General features: G+C 35.3%; 1 protein-coding gene across 1 annotated transcript in view; it reads left to right on the top strand.

Moving 5' to 3' along the window:
* The window catches only part of LOC108745154 (regulating synaptic membrane exocytosis protein 2), a 100,508-nt gene extending 85,670 nt beyond the window's left edge, over window positions 1-14,838 (top strand). Inside the window, exons 8-9 of the mRNA XM_025980906.1 lie at window positions 13,541-13,722; window positions 14,133-14,838. Of these exons, the coding sequence (XP_025836691.1) occupies window positions 13,541-13,722; window positions 14,133-14,838 (888 nt within the window). The remainder of the gene's footprint in view (window positions 1-13,540; window positions 13,723-14,132) is intronic.
* Window positions 14,839-15,139: the final 301 nt, after the last annotated feature.

The raw sequence follows: 15,139 nt of genomic DNA, 5'->3' as shown, positions 1-15,139 counted from the left end.
CAGGGATGTAACGGAGGTAGTTTTATCGGAACCGAAGGCGGAGTCGGAGTTTTTAAATTTGCTTTATCGGAGTCGGAATCGGAGTCGGAATCAGAGTCGGAGGCAGGGTCAGAAGTGGTGGCATGAGAGAGAATTTTTATTTAAGGACAAATAAAACATTATTTAGTCAAATTTTTTTCATTTCAATTTTCAATTATAAAATAAAACACAAACAATGAAAAAATAATTGACGATAGAGTGCTCAGTGCACGTAGTGGAAGTCGGGGGGATTCCCCGCGCGACATGTATGAAGTTCATACTATGAACCTGTTCATAACAGTCGACACAGGCCGCCGCGCCGCCCCTACGTTATGCTTCGACCTCCGATTAAAACCTTCGATTAAAAAGTGTCGGAGCCGAAGTCGGAACCGAAGGTGTATAAATAATCGGAAGTTCCGACTTAACGGAACCGGAGTCGAAGCTCCGTAACATCCCTGATTCAAACTTATCTAACCTAAGAAACATTGACGCGTCCACCTTACCATTCTGGTGCAAGTGTTCGTATGGTAACTTGATTTGTATTGGTACTGGAGAGAAGGAGGAAATTATGAATGTAACTTAAAACCGCCGAACTTGATCGTAACAAGGAAGCTGTGATTATTTCTTGAGCTCCTTTAGCTATTTTATTTTAGGGGTAGAAACTCGCGTCTATGTATATGAATATATGGGATGGCGCATTCAAAACGTTTTACCTAAAAACAGTGCCGGATTAGCCACGAAGCAAGAGTAGCAAATTTATGGCATTTTGCCCCACGCATTTGGGGGCCCCGCACACCAACATTTTCTGACCATAAAAAAGTATTATTTATATATTAGATTTAGTCACAACTCACAATTACTAAGAAGAAAATATTTTCATCAAAATGATCAACTACAATTTTATTTTTCTATCTGCTGGTCATACCAAAAATCATGTTTCGCACCGCACTACACGCAAGTTGGCAATTCTGCTAAACAAAACGAGGAATTCCCTAATATTTTCTCCGTGCTAGTCGTAACAACCCGACCGATTTGAAAGGGGTTTATTGACTACCAATCTATAAGGAATGATCGATATTTATGTTTGGATGATAATAATAGTACTCGATATGAACCATTCTTGAGAAAAGTGGTTTCGTAATTGTGTTGAGTATTGTTATCTTACATAATATAGCGGTGCAACCGATTTTTTAAGTATTCAGTTATCTCTTAAAATGGTATGAACAGTTATCATAAAATTACTGGCATTTTCGGAATATTCCGAAAGCTAAAATCTCTTACACCAGAAGAAATTTTGAAAAAATCTGCAACTATAGTAAGTTCTTACGAAGATGATTTGGAGGACAGTCTGGGCGACGAATTAATGCAGATCGCTGCAATGCTCAATTCTGAGGTAGCCAGTATTATTGTTTCCCGAACGTTGAAATTGCTTTGCGCATTTATTTATCTCTCATGATCACCAACTGCAGTGGTGAACGATCTTTCTCAACATTAAAACGTGTTAAAAATGAATTGTAGAACACGATGAGCCAACAACGTCTTAATCACCTCACTTTAATGAATATTGAACATGATTTACTTCGAGAAGTCGATATCAACAGCGTTATTTATAAATTTGCCCAAATTAAATCAAGAAAAGTTTGTTTGTAACAGTTTTGTTTTACTTAATACCATAAACTCGATAAGTACCTAACATAAAACAGTCTAAGGCCCCCTTGATAGAATTTGCTACAGGCCCCGCGCTGGTTTAATTCGACACTACCTAAAAAAATTTTTAACGGCAGTTTTTTTTTTTGGAAATTTTAACTTCAAAAGGGACATCTTCTGATTATAAATCTTAAATGATTCGAAAGTCAAATGACACATCATTTTAAGGAAATTCAGGTCTCTTTACAAACATGCTGACATATTTTTTATTCTGCACTATAATTAAATATGCCTACCAAATAAAAGTTTATTAGATAAATGTTCATATTGCAAGCCATTCACGTAAATTCAGTAATAAAATCTTTGCTTAGCATACTCTCGAACTTTTTACAGTATTTTGGGAGTTATTTTGACAATTGCACCCACAATTCGCTGCCGTAAATGATCTAAAAGAGTCCCATATGAAAAATTCTAATAACCTTAAAGGTCATTCAACTGAACGCTTTCTACCAATCAAGTGTTCGAGAAAATGTTGATTCAAAAAGTCACGTACAGGAGCTGCATAGTGTGGCGGAGCGTCATCCTGTCGAAGAAATGCACCATTATCTGTAATGTGATTGTCATTTTCAAACATCTCCTCAATGCGAGAGTAGATTGAATAAGACACACCTGTTGAGTTGTGCTCTAGATACTGCGAATACTCATAATTCTTAAATTAAAATTACTCCAACATCTGAAATTATATTTGTTGGCGTAACCATTAAGAAAGAGATACACATCAAATATAAAATATTGGGATTATTCGCACAATTCTTTCACTCATCTCCTCACAAAATTATATGTAACGATAAGGGGTCTTTCTCAAAATCTATCTTATACGGATGTAATTGATGTTTGTTGAAGACTTCTACGTGAAATTTCTGAAGAAGATTCGATTTTTTTATTGTTTGATATAGAATCCAGTTCAACATAATCCAAAATTGCAGCCTTTTCATCATCGTTAGTAACAATGAGTCTTCATTCAAGTCATCCAATCTCCATGAATATAGGTACCAAATTTCGTACGTAGACGCGGCTGCGGTTCTTATCGAGATACCTACCTTCGATTAAAAATTCTTGTCAAAAAGGGACAATTTCACCTTTCTCTGCAATTCAGTAAACGATAACACAGGCCAACAAAAAAAATGTTTGTAAAAACTTTTTAAACTAATTTACCTAAATCTTATGTATTGTTTAGTGCTGAAATCGTATTCGATATCAGTTTTTTTTTATCACCCACANCATAGGAAATTACAAAAATTTTTGACTTTGTTTCGGGGATCGATATAAATGTAATGTAATAACATCAACATCGGTCAAACTAAATAGTAAAACTACCAAAATTACAGGTTATTTTCAGAGGTTTTCAGAACACTTAAAAATTTCTTTTTTAATGTAAAACTAATCTTCTTTTCACTTAAAATAGTATTTTTGAAGATCTACTTTTGCTTTGATCTTTTTAAACGAGGAAACGTAAATGTTGTACAACATTCTATTTTTAAATATAGCCTTCTTTAAAGATCCTCGAAACGAACCCCATCAAGTCGGTATTAATCATTTCCTGAAAGAAAGTTATATTTCCTTGATCAATGTGCTTTTGTGCTGTTCTAATATCTATCCTAGCTTCCTTCAAATTTCGTTCTCTGGTTATAGTTTGGCTAACAAAGAAATTCCTATATTTGTTTCAATATTCACTTCTCTACAATTGAGTTGTTTATAATTTCTTTACAACAGGACCCAGTACCAGACCTTCCTCGCGCAAAGACAGTAACGTCTCTGAAATTGTGGAAATTGTAAAAGAAAGAGAAAGTCCCCCAAGTAGTCCCGAACAAAGGGCTTCACCACCACGTCTTGGACCAGGTCAGGTTAAACCTAGGGGCTTCCGGTTGTCTGGCACGAAACCAGTAGAACTTAAACTTGGCTTATTCATGACCAAAGGACAACTGGAAGTGGACGTTATTTGTGCAAGACACATCTTTCAAAAAGATCCACCTCCTGATACATATGTAAAATGCTACCTGAGAGACGGAGACAGGTGGTTACAAAAAAAGAAGACCCGAGTAATAAAACACTCATGCGAGCCCCAATTCAAACAGACTATCAAATATCATGCATGCGACGTACTTGGCAGAAGTTTGGTGGTTATGTTATGGGAGAAACAAGGAGGTTTTGAACACAATCAGGGACTTGGGGGCGCAGAAGTGGCTCTGGATTCCCTGACTCTTACTCACCTTACAATTGGATGGTATCCCCTATTCCCAATACACTCGTTAGGATCTGATTCGAACGATTCTCCTTAATTTGGAAGAAAATGTAAGATTAACCACAAAATATTTTTTAATATTAAATTGTTAATAATGCATCCTGGAATAACAGGTAATACAAGTAGCGTAGGTTAGATTAATTACAAAACATACTACTTCGGTGAGATCTTAACAGGCAATCCCTTCCACACCAGAAGTGTAATAAAAAAGGATAAATTATTTATTATTGTACAGTATTGAGACAAATATTTTCTGATTCATGCTACGCTCAAAAGCTTACAAAATGATAAAAGGAGTTTGTCATTGCGACCGCTAACAGCTAATGAATTCACTAAAAAAAATGTGAAGTCTACATAAGAACATTTAAACTATATCTACCTACAATGTGAATGTGCTAAACTTGTGGCGGCTAATATTGAGAAGCACAATGGTAACCACTTTCAAATTTGTTACATATGAATTTTGTATACTTCTTCCTCGATCACTAAATCTCAATATCCTTAAGCCCAACGATATTTAATTTTAAATACATATTACTGTGAAGAAACCAGTCACATTTCCTGTATAACCTTTGTTTACCATTTTGCTCTTTTCAGTAAAGCCCTTGAGCCGTCACTGTCTTACAATTATATTATATGGCATTATATGTTGCATGTCCAAAACAAAATAGCTAAGCTGTCTAAAGATACTAGCTACAGGAATGTAAGTATACCTACCAATGCCTCGTATACCGTAATGAAAAAAACGATTTAATTACTTAACTTGATTTACTATATCGGCACGTATATGTTAAAACTCCATTTTAAATTAACGTAAGAAAAGAAAATACTTTTATAAGTTTGAAAATTAGTTTAATTATTCTCTACTACCATTTCGTCACACCATCGGATGGATGAGTTGAAACTGAAAGCAGAATAATACAAAGAAGTTATCAGAATAATGAATAAAAGTGATGGATTTTACCAAAATTCTCCTTACTATTTTACTGTTTAAAAAAAATAAAAATAAAAAAAGTTATGAAAAGTTGAAGAATTAGTCATTCTTGATCAAATTCACCATAGTCTGCACCTCTAATCTCTTGGAGAAGCTCTGTCACCACTGCCAGGAATTTGACGATTCTTGATAAATCCCGTCCATCGTATTTTATTCAAATCTGTCGTTTTTGCTCAGACTTTGAAAATATAGTACTATAAACAAATACGGCACCCTTCACCACTCGTTGGTTTCCTCATTATAATTAAGGAAAGATTACATATTCAACATTTAAATTTTTGATTCTTTCAGGGTGCTTTCCATCACTTCAAAATCATTATTTTCGCATCGATTGTTTTATATTGTGTACAGTAAGAATTTTTAAAATAAGTATCAAATTATTAAATTATCGATTGGTTAATCAGATGCTATAGCAACAATTTCCTGTTTACTTATGCAGTGGTGGCAAGTATACCATAGGCATTCTGGTCATTTTTAAATTTTCCATAACTGAAAAGAAAGAAAGAATTCTTGCAAATTCTTACTGTTTAAAACTTAATTCTGTCAGTAAACCGAATTTCAGCAATATCCATCAACTTTATTCCTCTACTAAATTGTTGAGANGAGAATCTGAAATTCTATTCGACGTAGTAAAAGATGTATCGATTTTTTTATCAAATTATATTAATTATTAAGTAGAAGGGATAATTGATGAATACGAGGAGCAACTTAACACGCACCCCTCTTTAATTTGTGATGAGAATTATAACCTTTTAAAAACAGAAACAACGTTTCCATTTAAGTCACTTTGGTATTTGGAGCAACGCACACCAAGAGGTGTGATACTTCGAAGGAAAGCCCATAAGTGAAGGATCTAAAAAATTCGTTATATCGGAAGTCTGCAACAGTTCAAATGTTCTAGCTAAATTTTTGTTGTAATAGATAATGTCTTAAAGAAGAAACTACAAAGACTTTGACCATGAAAACTAGGAAACCCCTTCCCACCGTAAACCTTTCATGCATAGCATATGCATACATTCCTGGTGCGTAGATTTCACACAAGCCAATCAAAGTATCCTTTCTGACCATAACCTAAGTAATTTGTACAAATCACTTAGCGCATGCAAATCAAGGAAATCATTCATTCTTGGTGCATACTCCGTAACCTCTGGTACATAACAGTTAACTCTTGCTCGTAACCCAGCCTAACTACATTCGTTAGTATCATATCTCAGTCACTTTTTTTAGGTTTTAAGGAGGAGAGAGAGAGAGAGAGAGGGAGAATTGTGATGAGAGGAAAGGGTTGAGAGGGTGAGAGTTAGAAGGTGAGAAACGCATTTTACTAATAGAAAGTATGGAAACCTCAAAAGGTTAAAGAAAACTTTTTTGAGGTTAATTTATTATTTACATACTTTACGTAATAGTTCCCCTTTCCACCAGAGGAAGACTTTCCTAACTCTCATTTCCTTAACAGTGATGCATATAATTGCGTAAAATTTTTATTGGGCTCCACATTAATACTTCGATGTTGCGCCACTGACTTGTGTTACTAAAAAGCTTCTTCCTCTACGAATGCTTATCGGTAACATGCCGCATCAAAACTTCAGATGTGCAAGTTCTGTTTATGCCAAAGTAGGGTATTTTGCCAATGCTGTAGCCTTTGCTTCCCGTTCCATCCCCATCCATCACTTATACGCATCTTTAGACTTGAATGACAGATTAAACACTCCATAACTCCTTACACATGGAAGTGGTATTCGAGCTTCTATTTAAGTCAAATGTGAATGATATGAAGCAAAACTTGTGAATGATTAAAACCTCGGTCAGTAATTAATTACAATGGAGACGCAAAGCACGCAGAGACAAAAGAATAACTTCATCGAAGATTTAAAAAATTATGAAAAACAGGTGTATCTTTGTTGAAAAATATAATTGTCATTAATATCATCATCTCATTAAATAACCACTTGTAAAAGGTACGTCACTAGGACAGAAAAAACATTGAAACAAGATTAATAATGATAGTTCTTCATTTGTAGGTTAAATTTGCTAGTCCGGACAAAATTTTAGTTACAGCAAAATTATTTCATAATGGAATAACTTTGTAAATAATGAACCGACAATAATTAATGGGATACGCACAGATATCTTATCCGCGTACGATTCTAGATAGCGAAGTCATTACGGCAACTAATGGTTGCCAAGTTACGGTCTCTGGAATTGGCAAACGTTTGCAAAAATGGTGGACATATACATATTACCGGAAGTGTATGAAATTCGTAATTGTATACAATTCCTAGTGAATGTATATAAATCCTAAAATCGCCCGGAAATGTATGAATTAAATTATATTAGACACATTTCCTAGGAAATCTATACATTTTCTAAATAGCAATGAGAAATGTATTACAGGTAGTACTCAATAGGCAATAAGACGGCAGGCTGTTTGGAGATGCACCTATATCCATAGAAGGCTCATTGTTTGGTTAGGGAGATTTATAACAGACTGGAGTTTATTTAATGCCCCTGTCCGCCAGAGGCGGGCTAATATATTAGATAATGTGACAAGGTCATCTTTGTTTCAGCAAACACGATAACCTTGAATTTTTAGTATGTTGTAGAGGAGATAATGCTGATCATTTTCGTACATACATGTTGGGCACGGGGATCATAATGAAGCATACCTTTCAAAGACATTATTTCAACATATCAGCCCCCCCTTCGGCGAGCAAGGACATTAGATAAACTCCAGTCCGTCATAAATCTACCTAATAACCATACAATAACGTCACTAATGCATATACATCTCCAAACCTAACCTAACCAAACAGTAACGTCACAAATACATATACATCAGGCGATTGCACTAGAATCGCGTAAACACAGAGAACTCTGAGTCTCAATTTACTAACGTGTTTTATTCGTTTTATTCGCAGAAATCATCAGTTTTATACATTTCCTAGTACAATATCCGAATTTTATACAATTCCTAGGAAATGTAGGAAATGTATACATTTCCTAGGATATGTGTATATTAAAAAATCTTTAAAAAAAATATTTTATACGTTTCCTAATTAGCCTCGGAATTGTTTACAATTCCTAGATTTATACATTTCCGGTAACTTACACATACCGACTTTGCCGATAGTCTACAGCTAAAACCCCGATTACAATGGCGCTGAAATTCGTCAGCATCAATAACCAATTCTTGCAAAACTGTCAGCGCATATAATGATGAAAGAAAATAATCGAAGTAAACTGCTGGTTATTAATATTGAAGCAAAATCGTTCATTGCTTCGAGGTCTAGGTAGACTTTTTCAGATATCACATCTTATAAAAGTCTTTATCTGTATGGCTTAGCGATTTTTAACTATTAAATAACATTTAATATGTAAACTAATAGGTTAACTAATATTGAAATTAGCACCTAACAAAAATAAAATGAAACAATATTTGCTAGAGGTTGTTAGGTAAAGATAATAATGCATTCTCGATTGATTTTTTTGTTGAGGGGGATTGTCTAGATCAAGGGTCAGTAACTGGCGGACCGCAGTCCAGGGCCGGACCGTGAAAGGTCAAAAACTGGACTGCCAAAAATTTTTTAAAATAAATTACGCAAATAAGTTATTTAAAAATATTTTCTGTAAATAATAAATTATGTTTGAGCTTTGAGCACCACTCTTATCAATTTTTTCTGAACCTCAACAAAAATTTTCAAAAACATCCGAACCCCACCTAAACTTACTTGCTGACCTATATTAACATGGTATTCCTGACATCACTTCAGTTTGAATCTTTTTGCAAATACTTAGGAGGCACGTTGTGAGGCTTTCTTATTCTTTAGCATTATTATTTATTTATCATTAAGCCGTAAACATAAACAATTTACTTTATAAGATGGCGGCAACTTATACTTTCCACACCTTACCATATACCATAGAAGTTGTTCTAGTTTCAGTTGCCAATCAACACCTCGCTATCTAGAATCTTATGAGTATAAAGTACAAAAGTATTTGTATGTGAACTTCGTACCCGATTAATCGTTTTGGGTTCATTAGGGATGGTTTCCATTAGTCAAATAAATGATACAATCAAGAGAAAAGTATGAAACGTCATATATTTACTCGGCCAGTATCAATAGGTGCTCAAGTTATAAGTCGATAAATAGGCAGGCCTCATGCTAAATTAAATGAAAAAAGTTTTGGATGTTTCATTAACACCCGCTAGTAATGCTGGTGGGCGATCAATCCCTCTGGACAGCGGGACGTTGGAATGCCTTCTTCAAGCCCCCTTTAGGAATCGTAGGTGTGGATGGATGGTGATTGGGGTGAGAAAAAATGAGACGGACGAAATGAAGTGAATGTTTATCTGTGGAATGTTCATCTATGTAAAGGACAGGAAAGCATAGACCAGAGTAGACCAGGGTAGATTGATCCGAAATCAAATCGGTGCCCTCCTGAATATTAAGCATTAGTATGTATTCTCGCCCACTTCTTCCTCATCACTCCAAGGTTAATTTACTTAAATGCAATTTATTAAGCTGAATTCCTCTACAATATAAAGTATAAACAGGAGCAATGAGCCCAAAGTCTTCAGTCTAGTCTTTATACTGTCGTCAAAGTTACTGCATTATTAAGTTGTAGATAATTTTCTATTTTGTATTCCTTTGACAAAAATCTCACAAAAAAGCAAGGGAATTTTCACGCAAATAATCCTCTACAGCAGGACTGAGCCCGCCCCATTTTTGTAAAGGTGCGAACACAAACAAGGCCCATGTATTTCATCATATGTGACTGTCCGTACTTCATAGAATCACAGTTTCATTTTCAGTTGCTTCAATTACTAAACTATTTGGAATACGCACCGAGCGGGCTAAGCTGATTGCACTGCACTAGTGCATAGTTTTTGAAAAATTCTATACACCTAGATCTGAATACAGTGTCGTCATAGAATGACTAATTTTTCTAACTTGATGTCAAATATACTATCTACTAACTGTTGAAGTTAAAAGTGCAATTTTGGTCATAATTTATTTTATTCTGAATACTGACTTATAATTTTGGGGGAAAATTATTAGAAAACATTAATTGATCCAATCACCAAACGTGAATTTCAAGCATAATGGTTATTATCAACACACCATAGGTAGTTTGAATAAACCACCGACTAAACCGTATTTGCTCCGTAAAAGCAAGCTAATCAAAATCAAGTTATTGGCAGTAGACCTATGGTAATTTGTGCTGATATCTACTGCTAGATGCAGTATTTCACAGTGTTTGACTCTACGACTGGGGTCTTACAGAGGTATCTAGTTATCAAACCGATAAACAAGTTGCAAATGCTGTGGCAGTTCCTCCGCTCTTTGCACCTCGTTTCAGATGGGTAGATGGTGGTTGGGAAGAGAAAGACTGGATGGATGAAATGAAAACAGAAAACGAAAGATTATCTGAAAAAGGTTACTGTCTTGGCATTTGCCTAAGTGATCCATGGAAACCACAGTAAAACTGAGACCTGGGCAGGCGGACTCGGTATCAAACCAGGAAATAGACTGAATCGTAGCTCAATTTTGGCAAATAAATACCTTCGTTAGGCCCTCTCATACATCATATAAAATACCATATCTAACGGTATACATCAGTATACAACGATATACTGCTAATAACTTGCAATTAAAATTGTCTTGCCAAAATTTAAGTATGGAATCTATTAAAAATATTTGTTTACACATCCTTCTTGCATCTACGTACTTTGAATATGAAATACACACTCTTCCCTATACATATCAATACGTAATTTAGACGATACTGGGATCAAGTTTATTAATCTCGCTAAATTTTCTCTTACTACCTTTACTTACTGATGTCGTACGCATGTAAATACAATCTTGTTGTCTAACAATGAAAACTGAAAACTAATAACTAAACCTACATACTAATTGCTTTTCACTGTTTATATACATTAGACTTGACGTAAAAAAGACATCGATGTTATAATAAATGTTACATAAAAGGTAAATAAATAGTTAACTATATAATCTAATTCTCCAACTTTGCACAACAGTGGCCTTTTCGATACAATTTTGCCTACAGTTGTGCAATGTTGCAGAATTTTTTTGTTACACTGTAATAAAAGTAGTATTTAATGGTTATACATATACAAATGTCATGACAATATCCAAAATGATGTATTAAAATATTTCTTCTATATTTTGTTCGTTTTTGTTTATATAATTTATCCTTTACAAATTTTGCAATAGATTGTTTTAAATGTGAAGATCGAAATAACAAACAGTATTGGGATATAGAAATAAACAATTCAAATTAAAGTACAAGAGTACACGTACACAGTGTTTTTCATGTAATTATATTTATATTATGCACTACTTCAGTGTAGTGTCAGCTGGGACAGTCGATCAAATTGGAAGAGCCAGATGGATCAAAAGGATATCACTCTCTTTTTTAGGTACGCGTTCACAACAACGTTCTGTCCCAACTGGCACGCTTATTGTCCTGTTTGTTTATCTCTATAATTTTCTTCTACCTTCTTGCTCGGGCTACAAAATGTAGTTAACAGGTGGAAAAAAGTAGAGCATTTTACTTGGCACCATATTCAAAATTAACTAGAGAACTGCTTTTGTTTTGGAATATAGTTTAATCCACACTGGTACCTATCAGAAATTAAAGGGACGGCTATTTTTTATAAATATAAGATTACTAATTTCCAGCTGCTCTAACTTTACAACCAAAGCTCGTAGTGAGAGTTACGTCAAACATAATGATAGCTTAAAGTTTCTTTTATTCGGTGGTATAGTCACGATTTCAAAAATATTTAATTTTTCCAAAAAACTTTAGCAGGGAAGGAAGCCTCAAAATTTAATTATTTTTTTCTCATATTTGATCAGATGCACGAGTAAAAACAATTTTATTTCCGCAAAATGACCACCTTAACTCGCAAAGTTAACATTTGAGTATTGGTTTTATTGAAAGGAATCAGGTTTTCATGGTCGGCTTGATATTCGGACTTGATGGCCGTGGTCTAAGATCGTATCTCTTTCGGTGAGAACACCGATGGAATCGTTAATCTGATGTTTCGCCGCCTGCCGCATCCTCAAGGAACGTTGCGACGACGTACAGTTAGTTCCGCTGCGGTTGTACTGAAGCTGCATTGACACTTGATGATCATTCACTTCGACTGCGCATGACTTCACCGCTCAAGGTCGATACTTGTACATTCAGGATTTTCTTCCTTTTGTGGAATCTCTTGGAGTATTCGATAGCCTGTCGATAATCCAGCGTGGTAACTCCAGGAGTTAGTCAAGATGTTAAGTGTTCTCAAAGGAAATAACATGTTCTTCTTGCATAGCATGCCCTGGGACCACGGATTTCATTTCAATCCGCGCATTTGATTAAATACTACCACAAAATAACTTTCGAAACTTCCTCGCTAAATTTTTTGGAAAAATTGAATTTTTTAAATCTGTGGATAACACTATCGAAAAGAAACCATTTCAAACTTTATTGAGCTCTATATCAAAGCGACACCAGTATGAATTTAATATTATTTTATGAAAAACAGGTGTTCCTTTAATCTTTTGCAGCAGTATATTATGCGAGAATTGCAATTAAAGTGCCCTACAATGTATTGCTTACTAATGCTGTAATTGTTACATATTATGTTTACCCATGCATGTTCTTGCCAGCTTCTCAGTGTTAGTTGAAGATGCTATATAACTATTACAACTATGTACATACCACATATGTTCATTGATCTTGGTCACCTTTAGATAAAATATTTGGTATTTACGAATTGAAATTTCGTGAGTGATTTGCCTAACAAGAAAAAATTTATCAAACATTCAAATTTAAATTAATTTTATTTAAAAAAAGTAGTTTTTCAATCTATATAGTGTCCGACCGAAACTGGTTTTTACGACCGAAACCGAAACCGAAACCGAATTTCGGCAACGGTCTAGGTTTCGGCCGAAACCGAAACCGAAACTTCCTTATAAGGACCATGTTTTGAGAGAAAAATAAAGAAAACGTTATTATAATCAGTCAGTTTTATTTTTTTATCTTTAAATCACACAGCTCTGAAGTCTTTGACATTTTCACTTATTGATAATCAAATCAAAATCAACATAACAACCCCTCATTTAAGGAAATACTTTGATTGCGCCTTAAAAATACTTAAGATAGGTGAGATGTTTATTTGAGTAAGTATAGTATACTTCGCTTGGGTAGACTTTAACGCGCCGAACATGACCGAGCAGAGCGCGAGAACTCCCGAACGCAGTTTCGGTTTCGGTCGTAGTTTCGGCAGGTTTGCCGCCGAAACCGAAACTCGTTTTTTTGCCGAAACTCGACCGAAACCGAACTTTCGGTCGGACACTAAATCTATATTTTAAAAAGTAATTTTAATACTGTAGCATGTGGTGAGCGCCATAATTTTTCATAGCCCTAAAAAGAAAAATGGAATGTGATTCCGATGTAGGTAAATGTCTAAGAATTATGGCGCTAACTACGAATAAATAGTATACATAGGTAAATCTGATATTACTATTTCATTGATATCATAATACAGGGATCACTGTGATTTGTAGGAACAAATAGTAAAAGAAAGACAAATCTCTGGAAGAGTGCAAATACAAGTATGGTACCATGACGAACGTAAGGAGTTGGTTGTTGCAGTACTTGCTGCAGATGATTTAGCTCCACGGGACGAAAGTTTGGGTCATGGTACTCTTCCCGAAGCCTACGCAAGAATTGCTCTGCTTCCACTAACGTACGTTAATTAGATCAACCTTTTTTTTTTAATTATTTCCTAACATCAAATTTGCACTAAATACTGATTAGGAACAAAACAGTTGACTCACCTCACAAATATTTAATTCTGATATAGGCCAAAATCCATTTTGGAATTAAAGATACCCGCTGATGGTCCGTGGGCAAAAGTTCAAAAGTTTCGTCAGCAACTGCACTTAGGTGAATGCACTCCACTCCTTTTGAAAATGGCCCAACAGCCGAAACATTATTGTCAAATCAAAATTAAATATTATGAAACTAACCGAGTGTTTTCATATTTAGTTTACTTAACATGTTCAACCAAGTGGCACACATTCGCATAATTGTCATCAACTTCACTATTTTAATAGTTATGGTTATCAAATTAATTATATTCCGTATTTCTAATAGGGACGATCAACACTGCGTCCAAACTGAGGTAGCTCCAGCCAGCCAAAACCCCATCTGGAATGCGAACTTAAGCTTTCCAGGCGTTCCCGGGGATGAATTAATGGAACGAACCTTGGATGTAATCTTGTGGGATTTAGTTCCACAAAATGAACCAAGCTTTCTTGGTGAATGTTCCGTCGACCTGCAAAAGGCCTTTTTAGACGATCGTGCAGTTTGGTGTCGCCTGGAAGATCGAAAGCCTAGAAGTGGAAAATCTCCGCACACTTCTCCCCGTGGTTCTCTGACTGGAATGAGCCGCAGAACGGACTTTAGTAGTCAGAGAAGCGTTTCCGATGACGTGGATTCTATAGGCGAATGTACCAGTTTATTGCACCCAGATCATGCGTGGGGATCAAGAAGAGGCTCGTCACAATCTGAACAACTCGAGGTGGAAGTATACCAGTTAGGCAAAGACTTCTCCAAATCACTTCCAGGGTCCAGAAGGTCTTCTTTTCAATCACCACAAGAACAGCAACAAGAAGAAGCTCCGGCTGTTCCTCCTCCTGCTTCCTATTCTCGCGATAGAAGAAGGAGCAGCTGTACCAGAATGTTGAGAGATCCTGAAGAGATCCTTAAATCTCTGAAAGCCGTCAAAGGCGAGTTGGGGCGTACCATGAGCTTCACAGGAGACAAAAGAAATAGAAGTAAGCGTGGTTCTTTAGGATAACTTTCTTTTCTTAATACGCGTATTTGGCAGTTAAAGCTTTCTATTTGTAAATGATTTGGATATATGTTCTATAATTGCCAAATGACGATACAAATATTTCTTAAAGACGAAATGTTGCCTCTTTTCTAATATCTTCCTTTCTTTTTCTCTACACCTTTTAAACACTAAGCGGATCTCTAGCCGCAATTTTTCTGGTAAGACTTATACAACTTGAAGTAGTCCATTTTCAATGTCACCCATAGGAAATTACAAAAATTTTTGACTTTGTTTCGGGGATCGATATAAATGTAATGTAATAACA

Source organism: Agrilus planipennis, unplaced genomic scaffold (genome assembly GCF_000699045.2).
Source record: "Agrilus planipennis isolate EAB-ADULT unplaced genomic scaffold, Apla_2.0 scaffold4, whole genome shotgun sequence".
Classification (NCBI taxonomy): domain Eukaryota; kingdom Metazoa; phylum Arthropoda; class Insecta; order Coleoptera; family Buprestidae; genus Agrilus; species Agrilus planipennis.
Note: the sequence above shows the minus strand (reverse complement) of the source record. Positions and strands in the feature narration are given on the sequence as shown.